The sequence below is a fragment of the Nilaparvata lugens genome, chromosome X (assembly GCF_014356525.2).
Source record: "Nilaparvata lugens isolate BPH chromosome X, ASM1435652v1, whole genome shotgun sequence".
Classification (NCBI taxonomy): domain Eukaryota; kingdom Metazoa; phylum Arthropoda; class Insecta; order Hemiptera; family Delphacidae; genus Nilaparvata; species Nilaparvata lugens.
This window is the reverse complement of record NC_052518.1, coordinates 23464968-23487219: the sequence shown is the minus strand read 5'-3', so window position 1 is coordinate 23487219 and position 22252 is coordinate 23464968. Positions and strand designations below refer to the sequence as shown.

The window sequence follows — 22252 nt, the reverse complement described above, 5'->3', positions numbered from 1 at the left end:
ATAATAAACATAACATGCAAAACGTGCAATACCCAAAAAAGTGTTTATGTTGTTAATTTGTGAGAATTACACATATTTGCTAGCATAAACAATTTTTAATACTCATTAATTACGCCAAACATGCTTTCTTTAATTTGAAATTACTTTGCTAGCTATTAATATGTTTTACAGTCTAATGTTTTACTCCAATAACCTAAACAATGCTGAAAGTAATATAGAAATATCAATTTATAAAAATAATATAAACATATGAGAATATTTATTTGATTATTATTTTTTAATAGCCTACATCAATAGAAAGATTTCAGCGACATACTGTCGACCTTCGATATCGACATACTTGTATCGTACATGTAATAATGTACAGAAATAGCCCACAATTCAGAAGCGCCCATATAGTGCTTGCAGTTAGGATATTTATTTGATGATGATGTTCAATTAAAATTTCACATTTTTGCAATGCATCATGTACCATGACCTGCAGTTTATAACTTCTTCAGCCACTGAACAATAATGCACTCGTATAACGAGTAGAATATTATATCTACAATAATTTTTTACTGAATAACTATCATATATTGCATCGGTGTAACCATGAAAATAATTCATGTGGTTGCAGTCAATGTTTCCAACATGTTGATGAAGCCTGTAACTTAATTTGGCTGTTAACAGTTCAAGAAATTAGGTTAGAGATATTAGGTTGCAAGTATGGAATTCGGTAAGAATTATTTTTAAAAGAAAGTGTGCGTTAATGAGATACTTTTCTGTACTCTTTGATTATCCGACCCTTCCGCGGCCTGTTAATAACTGAAACTCGACTGTAGCTACTATTCACCCAATAGTCGGTTTCACCCACACACCGATTGTGCGACGACACGACACTCAAACGATTTCTTCCTGACATTGTGAGGGTCAAAATGACATGATGTCAAAGCTTTCACACACACACACCAAAGGTGTCGTCCCATTGTCGGCCGACAGATACCGTGTGTTTGAGAGCATCGCTCCTACTGGTGTCGGCCGACATCGTCGAGAGTCTTCAACATAATTTTGTCAGTTTGAGGTAAGATGTGACTATTTGTGTTCTATTTGTACAAGGAACAAGTAAAACAGTTGTGGAAAACAAATATGAAGTTTTCACTCTCATAGAAATTAAAATCAGTCAAATGAGTAAGATTACAAAATAATTTCATGTAGTCAAGTGCGAAGTGCTTCAAACGGTTGTGTCTGATCAGAATATTTTAAATTTAAGGACTGTTTCCAACGAAAATGTTGAGAAAGCTATCAAGTTACTTAAGCCTAGGGCATCGTGTGGTCCTGATGGTATTCCACCTTTCCTGGTGAAGGGATGCTGCGATCTTTTGTCCGTAAATCTTTGCTTCATTTTTAATTTATCTCTAAAACTTGGTGTTAAAACCCGAATGAATGGAAGCTCGCTAGGGTCTCACCAATATTAAAGTCTGGCAACATGCAAGACATTGCTAATTTTAGACCAATAAGCTTGACAAATGTTTTTTCAAAGATTTTTGAAAGTATCATTTTTTATTCTATTTACAAGCACATGTTGAACAGTTTCAATAAACAGCTTTTTACCTGGTAAGTCGACTAGTACAAATTTAATTGAATTTTCATGTGATGTTTTGCATGGTCTGGAGTCTTCTGGGAGGGTTGATGTTGTATACATTGATTTCCAAAAGGCTTTTGACCTTGTAAATCATGATGTTCTTCTACACAAACTACTGGCCTATAATTTCTCGAATTCTACTGTAGGATTTATAGCATCTTATCTGAAGGACAGAAAACAATTTGTGTCATATGATGGTTGTGATTCTGATCTATATGCAAACGTATCTGGTGTCCCTCAAGGTACATCATTAGGTCCTCTCTTATTCCTCATCATGATCAACGATCTACCTGATGTATTAAAATACTCTAAATGTATTTTATTTGCCGATGATGTTAAGATATATGAAACTATTACCGGTGTAAATGATTGTGATACATTACAAGAGGATATTAATGAGATTGCCACATGGAGTGAATGGTTTAAAAATTAATGTTAATAAATCACACATAATGACATTTTCAAGACAAAATCTTCCTTTTAATTTCTCTTACATGATGAATGATTCTGCTCTTCCAATCAAAATATCGTGTAAGGATTTAGGAGTCTATTTTCAAAGTGATTTCAGATTCATCTCTCATATTGAACACATTTTAAATGTTTCTAATCGGGCTTTGTTATTAGAACTTGCAAACACTTCAGTAATTTAAATACTATAATATATCTGTACAAGTCGTTGGTAAGGAGTAGATTGAAGTATGCCTTAATTATTTGGGATCCTTATCATGCTGAATATTCTGATTCTCTTGAAAAAGTTCAAAATAAATTCCTTCGCTACCTATATTTTAAAAAGTTTGGCCACTATCCCTATTTTGCAAATCCCACATCACAACTCAGAATCATGTTCAAAATTCCAACATTAAAGTCCAGACGTAATCTCCAAGCCATCTTACATTTATATAAAGTAGTTAATGGTTTTACGCAGCATCCTTTTCACCTGGATAGATTAGGCTTCTATGTGCCGACTGTTTCTCGTGGGAGGTATTTTTCGTTTTTTATAGCAAGATCTCGAACGTTGCAGGATTATAACTCACCCATCAATCGATCCATGAGACTATTCAACACAGTATCTCATGATATCGATCTCTTCAATCCGTCTTTGAATGCCTTTATTAAATCATGTTCTAAATTACTGAAATATCAGTTCTTTTGTCAATTTTCAACTTTAAGCACTCTCTCTCTCTCTCCTCTCTTCTTCTGCTATCTCTAAATATATGTCTTTACCTTACTTCTTCTCTATTTTTTTTTTCTTTTTAATTTTGTTTAGTTTAATTAGTCAACTCTTTTTTATCATCTATATTGAACTTATTCTTTCTATTCTTATTTCAATTAAACTTATTTTCTTATTTTAATTAATATTATTTATATTGTACAATACGAATAGCCTATAATGATATAAATAATTAGTATTTTATTTTAAGATTCAGCATGTAATTCTGAAGTTTGTTTAATTTCTGTATAAGTTGTTTTTGTTTTCTTATTCTTCTTTATTATTTTGTGTGGAGTGCGGTTTTGGGCAGTGTGCCTGTCGCATCCACACTGATTAACTACATTCACTACAATGTATCTTTTTCCAATAAATTGAAATTGAAATGATGTCTTCGGGCAATTGGCCGACATGTGTTGTCACGAAATCGGTGTGTATGGAAACGACTGACCATCAAAGTAGATTATTGATTTATCAAATTAATATTATAGATTTGGTGAGATTACCATTTGTTATAAGGATGTTTGTTTACTTACCCATCGCCTTCTACTTTCTGTTTCTGTTTCATTTCATCCTCAATCATTTGAAGACGAGACATCTCCAAAGCAATCACCAGATCCATATTGTAATCAGAAGTCACATTCACTTGATAAGCTGTGGAGCAAATTGCAATGTATAACATAAGACTTCCGGAATCTATTCAATTCATGAAGCAGACAAGTTTATGAACTTCAAAATTGTGAATGGTAGTTCACAATAGGCAGTTGCCGATCGCTGAGCAGTGCTGTTCAACGTCTTCAGCGTAAATTTCAAATCAAATAATTTTTTATTCTGACTAAAATCCAATACAATTGAAATGATTCACTATCACTCTCTAGTTAGTATCTGCCAAAATTAAAATACTACTAGCTATATTAATCTTAATTTGTAAAAAAGTCAAGTCAGTGAAAAAAGAAAAGTTTTGTGATGCAACAGTCACATATTTGTCTTTTTGGAACTTTACGTGCAGCACTTCATTCAGTAGCTCTATTCAACTATCGAATGTACCAATCTCCAATTAGATTCACTCTAACGACGACGACTTAATCACAATGAAAACAGAATGGTTTGATGCCGGTATTATTATACATAAATTTGAACACAATGTTCCCATTCAATAAACACTAGCAGTTTGTCGTGAATTGCACTACAAAAAGCCGTGAGTTTTCACGTAAGCCTCGTGACTTCGTGACTGTACCCTTCATACAAGCTCAAGAAAATGTTACAGTTGTGTTGTGAATGATGTTGTGGTACTTTTCCTAATGAAAACACAAATTTAAATTGTCAACCACTTTCTATTATTATAAAATATTATAATATACACAGAACCTACAGGTGTAGTTGTAAACAAACAGCCGAAGATGTAGCTGGTAAAGCCACGAAACCAGGTTCTGTGTATATTATAATATTTTATAATAATAAAAAGTAGTAAACAATTTAAATTTGTGTTTTCATTCGTTCAACGAACATTGAATGTTTGATGTGACTCGTATTATAGAAACCCATTATCCTGAATATGTTATTTCCTGATTTCATGTTTTTTCATGTTTGTTAAATTATACAAAAGCTCAACAAGAATGTCTCATCCATTCAACCAATTCTGCCAGATTGAAATGAATCCTGACTGAGCCATCTACACTTACAATCTAGTCCAGCGGCCATTTTGCTACAGCGTGCACTGCAATAGTCGTGCAGTGTTGAGGTGCGAGCATCATGCGCTCTCGGTCGACTACATCCAACTTTTGCGCACTCTCCTAGTACACTCACAGCTAGGGCACGGTTAACCTCACTTTCCTGAAACATCACAACCAATCAATAATTTAATAGAACCAATCCATCAATAAGAAATTTTATCAGTCTAAAGAAAGACAAAGATTTGAAATGGAAATTAATAAAGTTAATCTATTATCATGAGCATACCAAAAATTGGACGTTAACATCATTTTCTAAATAATCAATTATTATTTCCTAGATTATTACGATTATAATTATTACTTCCAAGAATGATCACTTCAAATTATCAAACAATCAATCAATAACCAATAAAAATTATCATCTGTGCTTATAGTAAGTGAGTAAATACTTATTTTCTGACTTTAAATTAAATTATCAGAATAGCTATGTTTTAAAAATTTGTGATTCCTCATGAAGATAGTGTGGCATCCCACTTCTAATAATTAGAATTCTGAATTCTATTCTGAATTCTCATCTATAATCAATAATATAATAAAATATAGAATTGGCTTATGGGATACAAAATTCACGAATGACGCATCATCACGTCTGAACTACAGATCCGTTTAACTTGAAATTTTGCATTTAGATTCATGATTTACCAAGGATGGTTATAGGCCTATTTTCATTTCATCAAGATTTCATTGGGTCAAGTTTTCAATTCGTCATGCTTTTAGTGTCTACTTTGTCATGCATAAAATAGAGTATTCAACGGTTTTATTTTCTATCTTCTCATTATTCTTCTGTATAACCTCTTTCTCAATATCCAAAATATATACAGGATCGGTGAAAAGTAATATTTAATTTGACGATAGGTCTGATTGGGAATCCTATTCGAATAAAAATAACTATTTTTCTATAGCAACAAAATTTTGGTCAATCATCTTGGAATCGCCATTTTTAATTCAACTTAATTTATTTAAATGGGAAGGTGGTCATATCTTTATCCGCCAGAAGAATCCTATACAGTATCATTTTAATTATACCCTTGCGGAGAACGGGTTAACTGCTAATCATAAATATATTTGGACAGAAATCGTGTGAAAGTGAAGACCTTACCTTATATTTCGGACTATTCTATTCTTTAAAAAAAAATATTTATTCACCACAACATGTTTCGACTAAAATGTAAACTAGAAACAGAAATGTTGTGGATTTATTCCATTTTAGGTATCAGTGATATTTTTTTTGGTTAGACTGAATAAACAAACAATACTACTGGTGATGATGCCTCAAGTGCATTGGAACTATAGTTTGGCTTCAATAATTTATCTGGAACTGACTTATCTTTCATTCAACCTTGATATGTTTCGACTATTTATAACCAAAATGGGTGAAAGGGACTTGTGGATTTTTATCTCATTCTATTAATAATAGCAACCTTATAAGGAAAAGTGCATATGTAGTTATATTTGAGTTCGAGAGAGAGTTGCATTTTTATCTCCCATCAGTTCATACATTTGATAAATCATTAAAATATCATACAAAAATTTTATATGCTCATGAGTGTTTCTGTGGTCATGGAAATAAAGAATACGTCGAGTACTTATTTTGAAGTGATTGAACTGGAAGCAGAAATTGAAATAATCCATCATTCGACTCTAAAGAACGAATGTTAATGTTGTTTAACCTCTCCATAATTTAGATAAGTTGATTACATTGTCAGTTCTAAAATATAGAAAACTTTGAATTACAAAACCATGTTCTTATGATAAAATAGAACTACCAGAACTAAGAATTGAACAAATAAGTATAACCAAATATGTGTTACAACAGATATATATTGATTTTCAACAGTCATATGACACTATCAGTAGGGTGAAAATGTATGAGGCACTTAGGGAGTTAAATGTCCCCACAAAGCTGATCCGTCTCATAAGTATGACGATGAAAGGAAGCAGAGCTGTGGTCAAGATTGATAGAAGTGTTACAGATGATTTTGAGGTAAGAAGGGGACTGAGACAAGATGTGCTGTCAACCATGTTATTCAATGCAGTGCTGGAAAATATTATCAGAAATGTGACCACCAACAACCCCGGGGACACACTCTTCAACCGGATGTGCCAAATAATGGCTTATGCAGATGACGTGACCATACTAGCAAGAAACAGGAGGGAACTGACATAGATCTATGAAAAACTGGAACATGAGGCAAGAGAAGTAGGCCTGAAAATTAATATGCAGAAAACCAAAGTGATGGTTATTTCCAGGAAGCCAGTGAATGATGGAACACAGATACAGTTATCAGGTAGAACCTTTGAGAAAGTGAAATACTTCAAGTATTTAGGCACCCTAATAACGGAAGAGAATAATATAGCGGAAGAAGTGGATGCTAGGATAATGTCCGGAAATAGGGTGTATTTCGCCCTGCAGAATATCCTCAAGTCCAAGAATGTGTCAAAAAAAGGCAAAATAAAAATTTACACAACAGTTTTAAGACCAATAGTGACATATGGGGCCAAAGCTTGGACATTGACTACAAGAGAAGAGAGTCTGCTTCAGAGATGGGAAAGAAGGATTTTAAGAAGAATTTTTGGAGCAATCAAGGAAAATGAAATATGGAGGATAAGAACAAACGAGGAACTAGGAAGATTGTTCGAGGAGACCAGTATTTTATCTGTTGTGAAAAGTATGAGGCTGAGATGGGCTGGTCATGTGTGCAGAATGCCGGAAGGGAGGGTGCCAAGAATGGTGCTGGAAGGCAAACCCGGAGGAAGAAGATTACAAGGAAGACCAAGAAAGCGATGGGTTAACGATGTGGAAGAGGATTTGCGAAGACTGGGTGTCAGAAGATGGAGAAGAACAGCAGAATGTCGAGAGGGATGGAAGGATGTGGTTGTGAAGGCTAAGGCTCTACATGGGCTGTAGTGCCAATAATGATTATGATGATGAAATATGTGTTAGCTTTCAGTCAAAACCATGGTCTTGTGATCAGTGTTCAACATAGCTGAATCTACAATATAATCCATCAAACTCAATCAGTTGTTATTATCGTTATGAAAATTTTCAAACAAGAATATTGAATTTAATTTAAGACAATTATTGAAGTTGACGTTTCGATCTGATATTAATACCAGAGATAAAGATTGAAGAATGAGATAAAGTGAACAGACCTCCTCAGAATCGACATCTTGAATGCCATAGAGTGCAGCGCTGAGGTTGTTGTGTTTGCCTTGCGAATCCTTCACCCACCCATCCTCCTCTCCATCCAAATCTTTCAGAGTTGCTGTAATGGCGTCCGTTACCTGATCAAAAAAAAAAAAACACAAAATTTAAAAATTTAATTTATTCAAATAATTATGAATCTCTCCATTCGAAGTCAACCCTCCTTCACAAACGGTCCTTGAAACTAATACTGCCTTGTCCTTGTTTAGTTTTATCATTCTTATAGAGTTGATTTAATTTGCCATTTGGCTAAAACTTTCACACATATAAACATAAATATACATACAGGGTTGGTGAAGATTATGGAGACAGCTTAACATTTCTCATACAAGGAAAATTTGACGTTAGGTCTGATTGAGGATCCAATTCGAATCAAGGAAACTAATTTTGCTTCAAAATTTTGGTCCGTCATATTGAATCAAACTTCATTTTTTAAATGGGAAATCATACGATACATGATTTCGTTAAAGAATATCAAGAAAAAATGAATGGCGAAAACCGCACATCGATATCTCAAACCGTTTCAGAGTTATTCACATTTAAAATAGCAATAAACTATACACAAATGAAATAAATGAGTACATTAAAAGTATGAAATTATCTGTCAAAGTGTTAAATATGTGACTACATGTTACTATGAGTGTTCACTAACACTTGACAAAATGATATTAGCGATTTTTTTAGATGTTTCATGACCTCACTTATTATTTACATTTTTGTATGATTTATTAGTATTTTCAAATGTAAATAACTTAAAAACGTCTCAGATAATAATGTGAAATATCTGTTATTTTTGGTTTTGATGCATCTAAATTTGAAAATCTACTTTGTGAACATATTCTAGGACTGAAAATGTTGTGAAGTGAAGAACTAAAGAGACCATTTCGGACCTTGTGTAACCCTATCTAAATTTGGGAGAGAAATAGCACAAGGTTACCTTATTTTTTCTCTCCCTATCATTTTGATGATGTATGTATGAATAAAGAATTACAGAGTGATATCGATGTGTGGTTTTTGCCACTTGCGGAAGAGAAACCCTAGTGATCTATTGGCCGAATTCATGACATGAGCTAAATGATCCCTGTATTTAAGTGGTGGGTCCATCAGCACTCCCAGATCTCTCATACTCGTTACCTTGTACAGAAAAGTATAATTTATTTTATAATTATACTGTACAGAATTCTTTTGGTGGGAAAAGATAAGACCACCTTCCCATTTAAAAAAAATGAAGTTGGATTCAATATGGCGGAATTATTTTATTTGTGCAACTAGTGCGCAAAGTGACAGTTTGCTGCACCGAAAGAAATGTTTACGCACGAGCCGTAGGCGAGAGCGGAATGGTTTCTTGAGTTCAGTTCAGTTCAGTTCAGTTTCAGTTCTTCGCCACAGTCAATTGACCGAGGAATTGTCAAGTTTTATTATTAATCTCAATATCAAAATTTGATATAAATGAAAAAAATATTTATTTATTTTTAATATAAATAATCTAATTGTCAAATCTTAATAGTTTATTTTCGCAAGTGCTGGAAAGTATGTTCCTCTGTGTATTCAGAAACTGCATATTATGGCCTTACAATCAAGTATTTTTTTAATTCTGAGACAAATGATTTTTTGCTCTCAATAGTTTTGAGATGTAGCGGGAGAAGGTTGAAGAAACGTGATCCTGTGCAAATTGGAGATCTTCGAAATTTATCTAGTCGGTGCCGAGTGATATTCATATTGGTCTTATTTCTTGTGTTGCAGCTATGTTGATTGCCTCTTAAAGGTGGATTTGAGTTTTTTGCTAGTATTATAGTTTCCAAGATGTATATAGATATTTAAAAATTTTGTTTTCCAGAAACAGAGGCCTGCAGTGCTCAATTACATTCGTTTGAAAAATTGTTCTTATTGCCTTTTTTTGTATTCTAAGTATTTGGTCAAGACAGTTTTGGGGTGCAGCTCCCCAGGCAACAATCCCATATCGCAGGTGCAAAGTAAACAGCGAATAGTAAGCAGTTAGAGCCGTTTTTTCATCCGTAGTATTTCTTATTCGTCGTATCACATAAAGTGCTGAGGATAATTTCTTAGATAAGTAGTCGCAATGCTGTTTCCAGCTCAAGTTCTTATCGACCATCACACCAAGAAACTTAGTAGAGCCCACCGCCAGCATGCTGTCCTCTCTCAACTCCTCATCCTCTCTATTGCAGTTGTTTGGTGTGAAGTTGATGAGCGTTGTCTTTTTCTTGTTGATATTGAGTTTCAGACTATTGCAGATTGATGTGGCTTCTTCAAATGCTAGGCTAACTCCACTATTGTTTGCTTTCTGATTGGTAGGTAAAATAATGGTAGTATCGTCAGCAAAAAGGATGCACGTTTTGTTTTCTGTGAGTAGCTCTGGGAAATCATTAATATAAATAAGGAAAAAAAGAGGTCCTAAGATTGACTTCTAAGGTACTCCCCTAGTGACTTTCTTCATAGATGAGTGGATGTTTTGTAAGCTTGTTTCGTTCTGGTATAATATGTCCACGTATTGAAATCTCTCAGAGAAATAATTCTGGATCCAACATAAGGCCAGTTCGCTTATGTTGAGCTGTCTGAGCTTAGAAATCAGTATATTTTGGTCAAGATTATCGAAAGCTTTTTGGAGGTCCAGAAATAGTCCTGATGCTATCCTTTTATCCTCCCAGATCTCATTTATTGTGCTGCATAAGTCGGCTATAGCTGTGTTAGTACTCCGCCCCTTCCTAAACCCATGTTGGAAACTTGTTATCAGTTATTATTCTCCAGATGGTTGACTAACTGATCGTAAACTGTTCGTTCCAGAAGTTTTGATACAATGGGCAGGTTGGCTATCGGCCTATAATTGTTAGGATCTTGTTTGTCTCCCTTTTTGTGTGTGGGATGTACCTTGGCTATCTTTAATTTCGTGGGTAAGGCTGCTTGACTAAGAGAAGAATTTATAATATGTAATATGGGCTTGATTATTTCTTTTTTACAGTATCTTATCATCCTTCCCGATAACTCGTCAAATCCAGTTGAGTTATTTGATTTAAGTCTATTGAAAAGAATGTCCAAATGAGACTGTGTAATTCTTTTGAATGTTAAGAGAGCTGGTATGTTTTTGTTTGGAACTATTTGAGTACTATTCTGTTGGTTAGGATGAGGGTTTGGTGTTGTAAACTGTTCATTGAAAATATTACTGATCAAGTGTGGATCCATAATTTGATTGCCCTTGTCAACAAGGCTGATGTTTTTGGAATGACTGCACTGCTTGTTCCGCTCTTTATTTACATGTTTCCAAATTGCTTTCGTTTTATTATCAGACTGCATGATTTTGGTTATGGAATATTGTTAATGGTCTATTATATCTAGGTGAGTTTTTTGTTATTCTATCATTCCTATTCTTATGGTCCTGCTTATTATTTCTATGAGGATGAGTCTTTTGTCTGTCTATTGTATTTGCTTGATAATCTGCACAAGATTCACTGGCACTTATAAAAAATTATTTGATCTGCTATTATATGAATCCAAATTTGAAACTCCAAAGCAGCCAATTTCTACACTATTTACTCTATTTACATGTGATTTACTAAGCCCAGTAACTTCCTTATTGGTTCTTTTGCCAATAACGTGTCTTGTAATAAGTTTCCTCAACTTCTCTTTTCCACTACTCTTGTTCAAATGTAGGCCATGCCGAGTATAATCTCCTCTTTCGAATTTCGCTAGGTCCAATATATCTATATCATCAGTACGAGATATTGCCCTGGTCAGCCATTCATTAAATTTCGTGACGTGAAAGTTCATTTGTGGTCTGCCATATCTACAGGGTACAGTACATATTGATAGATTCGTTCGTTTTGCAGTTTCAAAAACAGGTTGCAGGTCAATTTGAGTTTTATGTCTCGTGCACTCGTCGTCCATATCATTGGTTCCGGCCATTACCAAAACTCTGTCTTCAAAATCAAAGTCTTTTGTCATTTGAGCCAAGTCACGTGTTACTGCTTTGAAATTTCCGCCAGGTTTAGCAACCACTGTCACTTCAAAGTCATCATTTCGCAGATCGTTGTTCAGATCCCATCCCAGGTCCCTACCGTGACTGTCGGCCATCACCAACAATTTTCTCCTTCTTTTTTTCTTCTTATGAGTTTTCTTAGTTTCATTACAAACTCTATCAATTTTGTCGTTCGCCTCCGTGTTACCGCTCTGAAAGATTCTGAAAGAGTTATCTGTCGGTACTGTAATGAGATTCTGTTGTCGGCGCTGGGCTGTGCTGCCTGGTGAATAGAATGATTTTAGGTCTTTTTCTCTAGATCGAGTGTTTCTTTCTCATTTTTTAAAGTGGAGTTCTCAGCTTCCAGCACCTCTATACTAATCTTCATGCGATCAGTTACCTCCCTGCACTCTATTAGCTGCTTGTCCACCTCAATGCAATGGTTCAACGCATCATTCCATTGCTGTCTCAATACAGCCATCTGTTCAATCAAGTCTAGATTTTCTTTTTTCAATGAATCAATGCATGTGTTATTGTTTAAATTCAATTCATTTGGACCAGGGTGGAGGGAAGAATTTAAATTTATCGGAGTGCTGCAATCAGTATCCGTCGGTACACCAGAAACGGAGGACAGAACATTATCCGTATCGTTGAGAGAGTCGAAGTCGTCAACAATAGTTGTCTCTTCATTAAGAGAGTCTTCGCCGATATAATCGGATCTGTTGTCAGGAGGGGGGTGATTATGTGAGATTGACTGACTCATTTCTACTATCTTTGTTATTTCCCCGTCTGTCTTCAAAGCAGCCTTACATTTTTTGTTTAAGCAACGCCATTGGCGTAGACCAGCAGCATTAATATTTGTAAACCTGTAAGTAAAATAACGAAAAGTCAACTTAGGGTTTCCCTTATTAGTTCTCCCTATTATGAAATCCTCCATTGCAATCCTCTCTTGTAATCAGAGTATCAATAGTAAACCTCAATTAGGTATGTCCTAAGATTTAGTAGAAAAGAATATGAATAAATAACTTACAAATATGCTCTATTTAGGATAGAGAGAGAAAAAATAGTATGATTGGATTCAAGTGTTAGTAATTTAATATTGATAGAGGAATTAAATTAGAATTAGAAACATCCATACAGACGATTAATTAGGATTATATTTGACAGGATTAATAGTAATTATTGTAATAGTGATGTAATTAATATTATATTAAACAGAAAGTTATATTCAAGTTATAATGTATACGTAAGTTATATTAAAGTCCAATTTATTCTGTCTATGTAACAGAAAGTTATATTTAAGTACAATGTATTCTGTCTATGTAACAGAAAGTTACATCAAAGTTATATTAAATATTACAGAAAGTAATATTCTGATACAGAAAGTGATATTCTGTGATAAAAACGTTTGAGAATTTATTCTGTCTGGTCAATAATAGTGAAAGTTACAACTGATATCAGTCTGCACGGCGTCAGGAATCAAGATAGCAAGTTAAAGTTACGATTTTTTATAGAGGTTAGAGATGCCGGTTTATCTCTTGTTTTGGGACTCTATCACACGATAAGCTCCAGAGTCAACGTCGACAATCAGAGATAAACGCTAGCTAGGAAAGAGACACTCAAAAACACGAAACGGTAGTACTGTACTATATTGTAGCTTGATGTAGAAAGGAAACGATAAGAAATTAATTTACTCGTATTCTTTTATAGAAATCTTTGAAGAGTTCGTACCGTAGAGTATGTATAGAACTTTTCAGTTAAAATATCCTAGTTCAAGCAAACACCGAAATTTAGTCTGCCCCTCACTGAGAACCAAGTTACTGTTAATTAATGTGGCCCTTTTGATTCCAACAAATAAATATCGGGCGTATCCCGTCCGCCTCCGGGACAAGCCCGAAAAATGCCCAGAGCAAGGCTGCACAGAGTTTACAAATAATATACCCCTGTACACCGCTTACAAGGACAAGTGGAACACAAAAGAATGTATGTTTGCCACTTAGAATATCGAAAAAGTCTCTGAAATAGGTAATTGTTGTTTGAAAAGTTATTGAGTAATTAATTAGTTGATTCGTTGTGAGAAGCAGATCAGTAACTAATCCAAATCCCAATGGAATTACAATTTATTAAAAACTTATCAATCAGCCTAACTGAATTGTTCAACTGTTTGAGATGATAAAGAAATAAAATTTGGAGTGTGAATTACCAGAGAGCTATTAAAGAATAATCACTAGAAACTCTTCACGTATTGTAACAGTCTATTAACAAATTTTCTAGATGAGCTGAGGTTCAGAAAAATATTTATATATTTTTAATGTTCTCTATTATTTAAAACTGGAATAATAAATTCTGACAACTCTTAATGCTGCCGTACAGACTCAGAAATATCAGTCGACGAATTAAAAGTATAGGAGTCAGAAGGAAAAATAAATATTAAATAATTATGGTGTTACGTGATTAGTAATATTTGCTACGATTGGGCTATATTAATCAATATCTATACATAAAAAAAAACAATTTCTAGGTTATGAAAAAGTTCAGTATTAAAATTGACAATCAAGAAATAGAAGTAAACAGGCTATCTTATCTGAACGGGAGCTGCTTGGAAAACAACCGTCCTCTACCACTGCCTCGACTCCAATTCTGAGGACACACTTAGTGCACACTGAGTGCAGCAGAGGAACTTTGCGCACGTATTTCACATTAAATTTTTTTGAGCGGAAAAGTGATTCTTTGCGTTCTGTAATCAGTGCAGAAATGGTCACTTTTCAAGGTAACTGTAGGAATTTTTTTTTGAAATGTCAGAAAAGCAGTTGTTTTAATTAGAATATGATCCTTCCCAATCAGACCTATTGTCAAATTTCCTTTTTGAAAGAAATATTGAGATGTTTCCATAATTTTTGCCACGCTGCAACTCTGTATACATGTGAATAAAAATATAAATCTGAGTACCCTTTTTAAATTATTTCGTCACATGTATACATGTATATAATAACAAGAAACACTTTAATTAAAGAGATTTCATTTCCTTGTCTTGGTTATGGAAACAAATATTGTATTGAAAGACAGACGTCTGTGTACGTTGCAAAATTTGAACACTTGCGGAGGGATGTTTTCTCCGCTTGCCTGCATACTTCCGTCTATTGCTGTGTGCGATTGCCTGTACATTGACAATAAAATCAGTGTTTTTCAATTATGGAAAAGTTCGTTATTATCAATAGGTATTCAACAAATTTTACTTGATAGTTTTTTTATTGAATAAACTAGTACCTTATTGCTTTTTATTTAAACGATACCTCAAAAAACTAACATTGTATTACTGGGTAAGTATTGTATTGTGAATATTTCTTTGTCAATCAGTCTGTTGTCAGATCTCAGAAAGGGGAGGACATCGCTTGTATCTCCTATCCATGTGAATAAGAGTGTGAAAATAATGTTATTGTATGGTTAGAGATGTTGTGGTATTTCTCCATAATTGAAAGAATAAGACGTTGATGTTCTCTTATAGTGGTATTGACAGCATCAACGTCTTATTCTTTCAATGTGTTAAAATGAATCATTCTTCTTAAAACCCCGGTTGGTTATTACTATAGATTACCGTTTGATGATTGGCATCGATAGCAGCCGCAAGCACGCGGTAATTAGCGTTTGCTGTAGCATTGCGTTTGCGTGCCGGAGGCGTCTCGGGTGGAACAAGTCCCTTGGACACGGCACGTGCGAACTCGTGCCGCTTGCGACGTGCTAGTGCCGTCGTCTGCACAATCACGCCCTTTGGAGTGCGCAAGTAGGGACGTGCCACCATCTCCGATAGTTTTTCTGTTGCCTCTTCGAGCTCGTTCTGCAACGCCAAAACGTGTCAAATCATAAAAAGCATCATTGAAACTAAGGCATTCAATAAACTCATTATGCTACTATTAAATCGTTCAAAAAATTGAAAAAAAACACCTTGTCGAATTATTAGACAAGCACATCCAAATTTAATAATTGAAAAAGCTCCTTTAAATAAAATCATTAGCTACAAAATCTTCAAATAGAACCCTTAAGAAACGTACTGGAATTCAGAACTTTGTTAATTAATCTATTTCAATAACAAGTAACAGTACAGGGATTACGCACAAATCAGTCTTCAGTATTGATACTACTAGGCTACTACTACTACTAGTAACTTCTGCATTCATACTACTACTACTAATACTACTACTACTACTACTACTACTACTACTACTACTACTACTACTAAGGTTTAGGAAACTTCATTCAAATCAAATCATTCAAAAAAACTGATTGTGGTAACATTGTGTGAATAGCTATTTTATTTAATAAATAGGTTGAAAAATTACAATTTGGAGGAATCAGGAGGAGTTACCCAAAAATTTTGATCCAAAACTTCATAATTTCAAATTGAGGTTATGTGCACAATCATTCAATTCATAAATTTTCACTTGAATGGAGGAAACCAACTAAATTATTAGGTAACAAAATTTGATATACAACTACGGTTATATATTTTAAAATCAATGCAAACTTAATACTCACAAAGACACACATCTCAAAATATATTGACATTATAATGATTCAAGATCATGTTATCCAACTAGTTTGAAATCAACGCAGCTCTATCAAATCAGTGGTAGCATAATACAGCTGACTTCTTTCACTTCAGAACCCTTTGCTTTAATGTTGCCAACTATAATATTTTTGCTTTTGGAATTTGATAGGTATTATATTTTCTAATAATGTATTTTATTAGGGCTACTTGATTTGTTAGTTGAGAAATAATCCAACATTACCCTTAAAAAATGTTTATATTAAATACAAAAACAACTAGTTTCGCATGTTCAATCCATTTTCAAGTTTTCATCAAATAAACTATTTGAAATATTAAAAGAAAATTAATATAATATATGAAAAGAATAGTTTTTGATTTTGAGAAAACTTGGAAATGGATTGAACATTCGAAACTAGTTGCATTTGTATTTAATAGAAAAGTTGAAAAAGGGTACTTTAGGATTATTTTTCAACTAAGATATTATATTATATTAGGATAAATAAAATAGATTTGAATTAGATGCTTGTATTATAGATTTATACGTTAGAAGCTTAGATAACATATAGGGCCGTTTTCCGAGCTCGGGATTTAGTCAAGCTCTAGACTTTAAACAGCTAGAGTTGGGCTTTCGGAAACGAGGCGTAGTCGCAGTCCACGTTTAAATTATACTTCGAAAAACTAGAAAATTGAACACAGAATAATATAAAGAGAAAATAGTGGAAAGTATCAACTATTTTGAATTATTTAGGAATGTTTCATTTCATCAAGGAACAACGTTTCCAATTATAGAAATGAAAAAATAAAGATTATCATAAAAACTACGACTACGCCCCGTTTTGGGAAGCCAATTTTCTGACTCCAGCAGTTTAAAGTCTAGAGCTTAGCTAAATCCCGAGCTCGGAAAGCGGCCCATAGTGTTCGGAGCAGCTGATTTCAGTTCAGCAATCCCATTTTCGACACTGTTCGTTGTTCCTGCATTGTGAATGGTCGAGAAGTTGTATCGTAAAGTGGAATCATTGCATAAAGTGAACATAATAGTATAGTTTGAAAATCCATTATGAAAAAGAAGCTCTTATAGGATTGATTGTGATGTTGGAATGTTCACATTATAACATGGTCGTAGATAGATATTTTTCAAGTATTATTAATTTGTATTTTTCAGTAATCAGGATTTGAGGGGGAAGAAGAAATGTAATGCTGATACGATAATTGGATAAATTGGAGCACAGCCTACCTGCATAAATTCGAAAATCGTGCGACTATATCCATTATCTTCCAGGTAGTATCCATGCACATAGGACCCACACAGGATTCTCCTGGCTTTTAATAACTCCCGGACACCCTCTTCCACAAATTTTGTACATTCTGTATCGCCTGTGATCATCAAAATATAACTTAATTCAGTTATAATGAAATATCAATATAAAATATCGAAGCATTAAAATTAAAATATATTTTTTATATAAGAAAGTACTGAATAAAAGGGTACTATGGAATTATTTCTTCATTAATCAATATTTATTTATCCTTATAGGTGCATAAGTTGGCTTACGCGTTGTAATAATTATTGAAAATGATCCCTATTCTACATCGGTATAGCCTCTGATAAATCTTCTAGTCACTGGCAGACCCCATTTTCAGTAGCATGTACCATGCGGAGCACTCAGACCTCCATGGAATGAAAATGATGGGCATTCAGACAGGAGGAATTGCATAGTCTGGGTTTTACCACATACACATCGGGAGTCAGAGGTATACCTTCTAGCTGTTCAGTTCAGCACATCTACCCACATCAATTCGCATAAAACATATGCAATATAACTAAAATATGAATAACAGTTCTCATTGAAACAAAAATAAAAGATATCAAATGATGTGAATCGAGTTTACACCTGAAAATGGCGCTTGAAGAGTTAAAACTACCGTCGAACCTCTCTATAACGAACCTCCACTTGACGAAATCCTCTACACAACGAATTTTTATCTGGTCCCATGACATTTTGGAGTTTTGGCTGCTTATTTACCTCTATTTAACGAATTTCGGACCTCTCAACAATAAAGTTTTCTCTTGACTTCAACATACAAAATGTAGTGTGTATAGGAAGCAGACGATCATTTTCAAGGAATTGTTTAGTTTCAGCAGAAAGGTCAATAGACTAAAAATAATGGCAATTCAGGTAGGCAGAAGATGGGTGGTGGACAGTCGATAGAGGTTGAAAGACATGTCGGAAATTGAATGCAAGTTACTCTAAATTGGATTTCAAGAACTTGTCATTTGTAGACCAGGCAGGTGAACGACTGGAATTTCTAAATCTTGCTTTTGTCACTAAGATGATGATGGTAGTGACGAACTTGAGGAGAAGAATCCGTCAGATCAAGAAGTTCTAGAAGCTTTCAAAATTATCAGGCAAGGAAAAAAAATAGTGTACCAGCCTTTTTATGTTCGACTGTTTGAATAGATGTGAGTTGTTTATTGAACATGATGTTTTATTCAAATGCAAAATTCAACCGAAAATTACTCACTTTTTCAAATAAAACATTAAAAAATAGGGAAGTTGAGTTATTATAGTATTTATAGTAATGTTATTGACAAAATTGCCGTATTTTGCGTTCAATCGAATACAGTAGTAGTGTGAAAAGTACTAAAAAATCTTTGGTGAAGGAATTTGAAAAATATTGTTACTGAGTATGTACTTTGATTAAACTCTACTAATAGTACAAATCAAGCTTTCTAGAAATAAGTTGGTGAGTTTACTTACCTATTACATTCTATAAATATTCAAAAAATAAGTTTTTTTATTTTAAATATTTTTTTAATTTTTTATATTAACAGCATGAATTTTCAAATTTCCATATTAATATTGGCCTAATAGGTACCCTACCTACGAACGCGATGATATGTATCATATACCATATTCATTTATTCACCACCGTGATACCATATCACGAAAAGAAACCCTGATAACTTAAGATTAAAAAATAACTTCAAAAATTTCTCTAGAAAAATAAAAAATTGGATTAAAATTGAAAAAATTAAGTATTATTCTTCATTAAATCAAATGCCTCCACGGCAAAAATGGCAAGTTTTGAATAAGCTGTGTGGAAATCCGAAAAAATGTAAACCCCTAAAAGAATTAAAAATAGAACACAGGGATGAAATTGTTAGTGATGCAAAAAGATTGTCAAATATTTTTAATGAGTATTTTGTTAGCATTGGCAGAGATGTCGCTGCTAATTCTAATGGTGGAGCTGATAACATGGACTATCATAATATCTTCAAGGAAACTAATCAGCAGAAGTCTATATTCCTTGAAGCTGTTACCTATGATGAGCTCTTAGTTTACATTAGAGGATTAGAAAATGGTAAATCTTGTGGGGGTGACTGTATATCTTCTGGATTATTGAAGAATGTTGCGCTGGCCATAGTACCAATTCTAGTTGATATTTTCAATTGTAGTCTCTCTACAGGGGTGTTTCCTTCTGGGATGAAGCTGGCAAGAGTGGTGCCAGTTTTTAAGTCGGGTTCTCGATTAAAGTTGAACAATTATAGACCTATATCCCTGCTGTCAGTATTTTCAAAGTTGTTGGAGAAGATAATGAAAAGGAGACTTCTAGAATTTCTTGATTCATGTAATTTTTTCTATAGTAACCAATTTGGCTTTCGTGAATGTATGAATACAGAAATGGCTCTTGAAAGGTTTATGGCAGTTGTTTTCTCTGGTCTCAACTTCAGGCCAGCACGCTGTGTCGCAGGACTGTTTCTAGATATAAAAAAGGCATTTGACACAGTGAACCATTCGATCTTGTTAAATAAATTGTATAATGCTGGCATCAGGGGCGTGGCTCATGACTGGTCCTTGTCCTATTTGAATGACAGACAACAATATGTAGCCATTGGAGGTGTGAAGAGTGAGGTTCAGGTAGTGGACTGTGGTGTACCACAGGGATCAGTCCTTGGGCCAATCTTGTTCCTCATTTTTATTAATGATCTCTATTCGTTCAGGTTCTCTGGTATGCCTGTATCTTTTGCAGATGACACTGCATTGGCATATTGTGATCTGGATGGCCCCAATTTGGTAAGATTAATGCAGGATGATTTGAACAAGCTGTTGCTCTGGTTTAGACACAATAGGATTCAGCTCAATCTTTCAAAAACAAAATACATGCTGTTTACACTATCAACATCATGGACATTGCCTTCTGCACTGAAGTTTCATGGTAGCTGTGCGAGTGATGACTGTGACTGTGAAGTGGTTGGTCAAACTGACTCATTAAAATATTTGGGTGTGATTGTTGATGAAAAGCTCACTTGGTCTCATCATATTACTAATATAAAAAGCCATCTGCTGTTAATGCTGAGGAAGTTCTACTTTTTGAATAAATTTCTCCCTATGAGTGTCCTGAGGCAGCTATATTTTGCACTTGTCGAATCAAAAATCAGCTACGGTATAAATTGTTGGGGCTCCACTTACATTAGTCACTTGAAGCCCTTAATAACTATACAAAAATCCATAGTTCGTGCCATTAAGAAGGAGGGTAGATATGAACATTCTTTTCCTATCTTTCAGAGTCTCAGATGCTTGCCTCTCAGATATATCTATGTTTTCAAAGTATTGTATATGTTTTATGTTATGTCTGGAAACTGTGGTCATGCGTTGTTCAGGGATGTTCCTAGTTATCAAACTAGGAGAGTGACATCTGATTTACTAAGACTTCCTAAATCGTATACCACTTGTTTCCAGAAATCGTTTGTATTTCTCGGCCCTAAGTTTTTCAACAATATTCCTCTTGAAATTAAGAGAACACAAAATCGACTTGTTTTTAAAACAAAAGTTCTTGGATGGCTTAGAGGTCTTATGCCTGACTATCTAGAGACCTTATTCAATGTGGTTTCTTAGTTAAAATACTCTGAAAATGGTGGCTATGCATTGGCTAAATGAGCTGGAATTGGAGAGTGAGCATGGTTAGTGTGAATGTGTGAGTGATTGGTTGCTAATTTTTCTTTCTTTCTTCTTTTTATATTTTTCTACTTCTCTATAAATTCATAATTATCAGATATTCATTCCTGCTCGCAGACGTAGAGTTTTGTACTCTCAGCAAGCAGTATTTTTCTATCCAAATTCACAAATTAGTCCTGGTTTAGCATGTTCGAGTTCTTGTCTGATGTTATTGTTATTTGTTTAATAAATTAGACTTTTATGTACTTTATAAAATATTAACTTATTACTCTAATATTGTTAAGCTGTATTATTTTTTCTCATAATTTGTAAATATTGTGAATTGGATTGAATAAAATTTGAAATTTGAATTTGAAATTTGAAATATTACAAGATCCATAAGATCGTGGCAGTTTTCTTGACAGAACAACCTCTCAATAACGAATACCTCTCAGCAGCTAATTTTTTCTCGGGATAATCGACTTCGTAATACAGAGGTTCGACTGTAGTTGTTTTATGATAAAATGAAAGGTTTGCTATCTTTTATTGTGTTTCAGTAATTTCAGTAGCAAAGAATCTTTCCATCCTTGAAGCTGATCGTTATAAAATCAACTTTCAGCTCTAGTAAATAAATATCAAGTGATTTGGCTGGCTCAGGTCTGGTGTCAAGATTTCGATCAATTGCAGGGCCTCTGACTCAACCTAACGACTGTTTTTAGACAGCCTAGCCGACGAATCAACGAGTCCTTCCGAAAAGACTCGAGAAAAATACTTTGCCCGGCCGAGATTTGTATCCGGGATCTTTGGTTTACAAAGCCAGCGTCTAAGACACTCGACTATGGCCACTCCTTCAACTCTAATGAGATGGATGAATATTATGAAAAAAAGTTGCAAAGATCTAAATAAAATTCATAAATTATGGTACCGTATGCATACGTAAATGAGTCTAACGTTTATTTTATTTACCAATCTAACATGGTGCCTCAATTTACCAAATATTTTTCATTTGTTGATATTAATGGAATATTTT

General features: G+C 34.1%; 1 protein-coding gene across 6 annotated transcripts in view; it reads right to left on the bottom strand.

The window, feature by feature from the left end:
- LOC111051560 overlaps window positions 1-22252 on the bottom strand; it is an 84333-nt gene that overhangs the window by 27035 nt on the left and 35046 nt on the right. For 5 of the 6 annotated variants that reach the window (XM_039443034.1, XM_039443037.1, XM_039443035.1 and 2 more), the window contains 5 exons: window positions 17520-17659; window positions 15335-15583; window positions 7718-7849; window positions 4514-4664; window positions 3368-3485 (listed from right to left, as the gene is read on the bottom strand). In XM_039443034.1, the coding sequence (XP_039298968.1) occupies window positions 3368-3485; window positions 4514-4664; window positions 7718-7849; window positions 15335-15583; window positions 17520-17659 (790 nt within the window). The remainder of the gene's footprint in view (window positions 1-3367; window positions 3486-4513; window positions 4665-7717; window positions 7850-15334; window positions 15584-17519; window positions 17660-22252) is intronic. The other variant, XM_039443038.1, reaches the window with a different exon arrangement.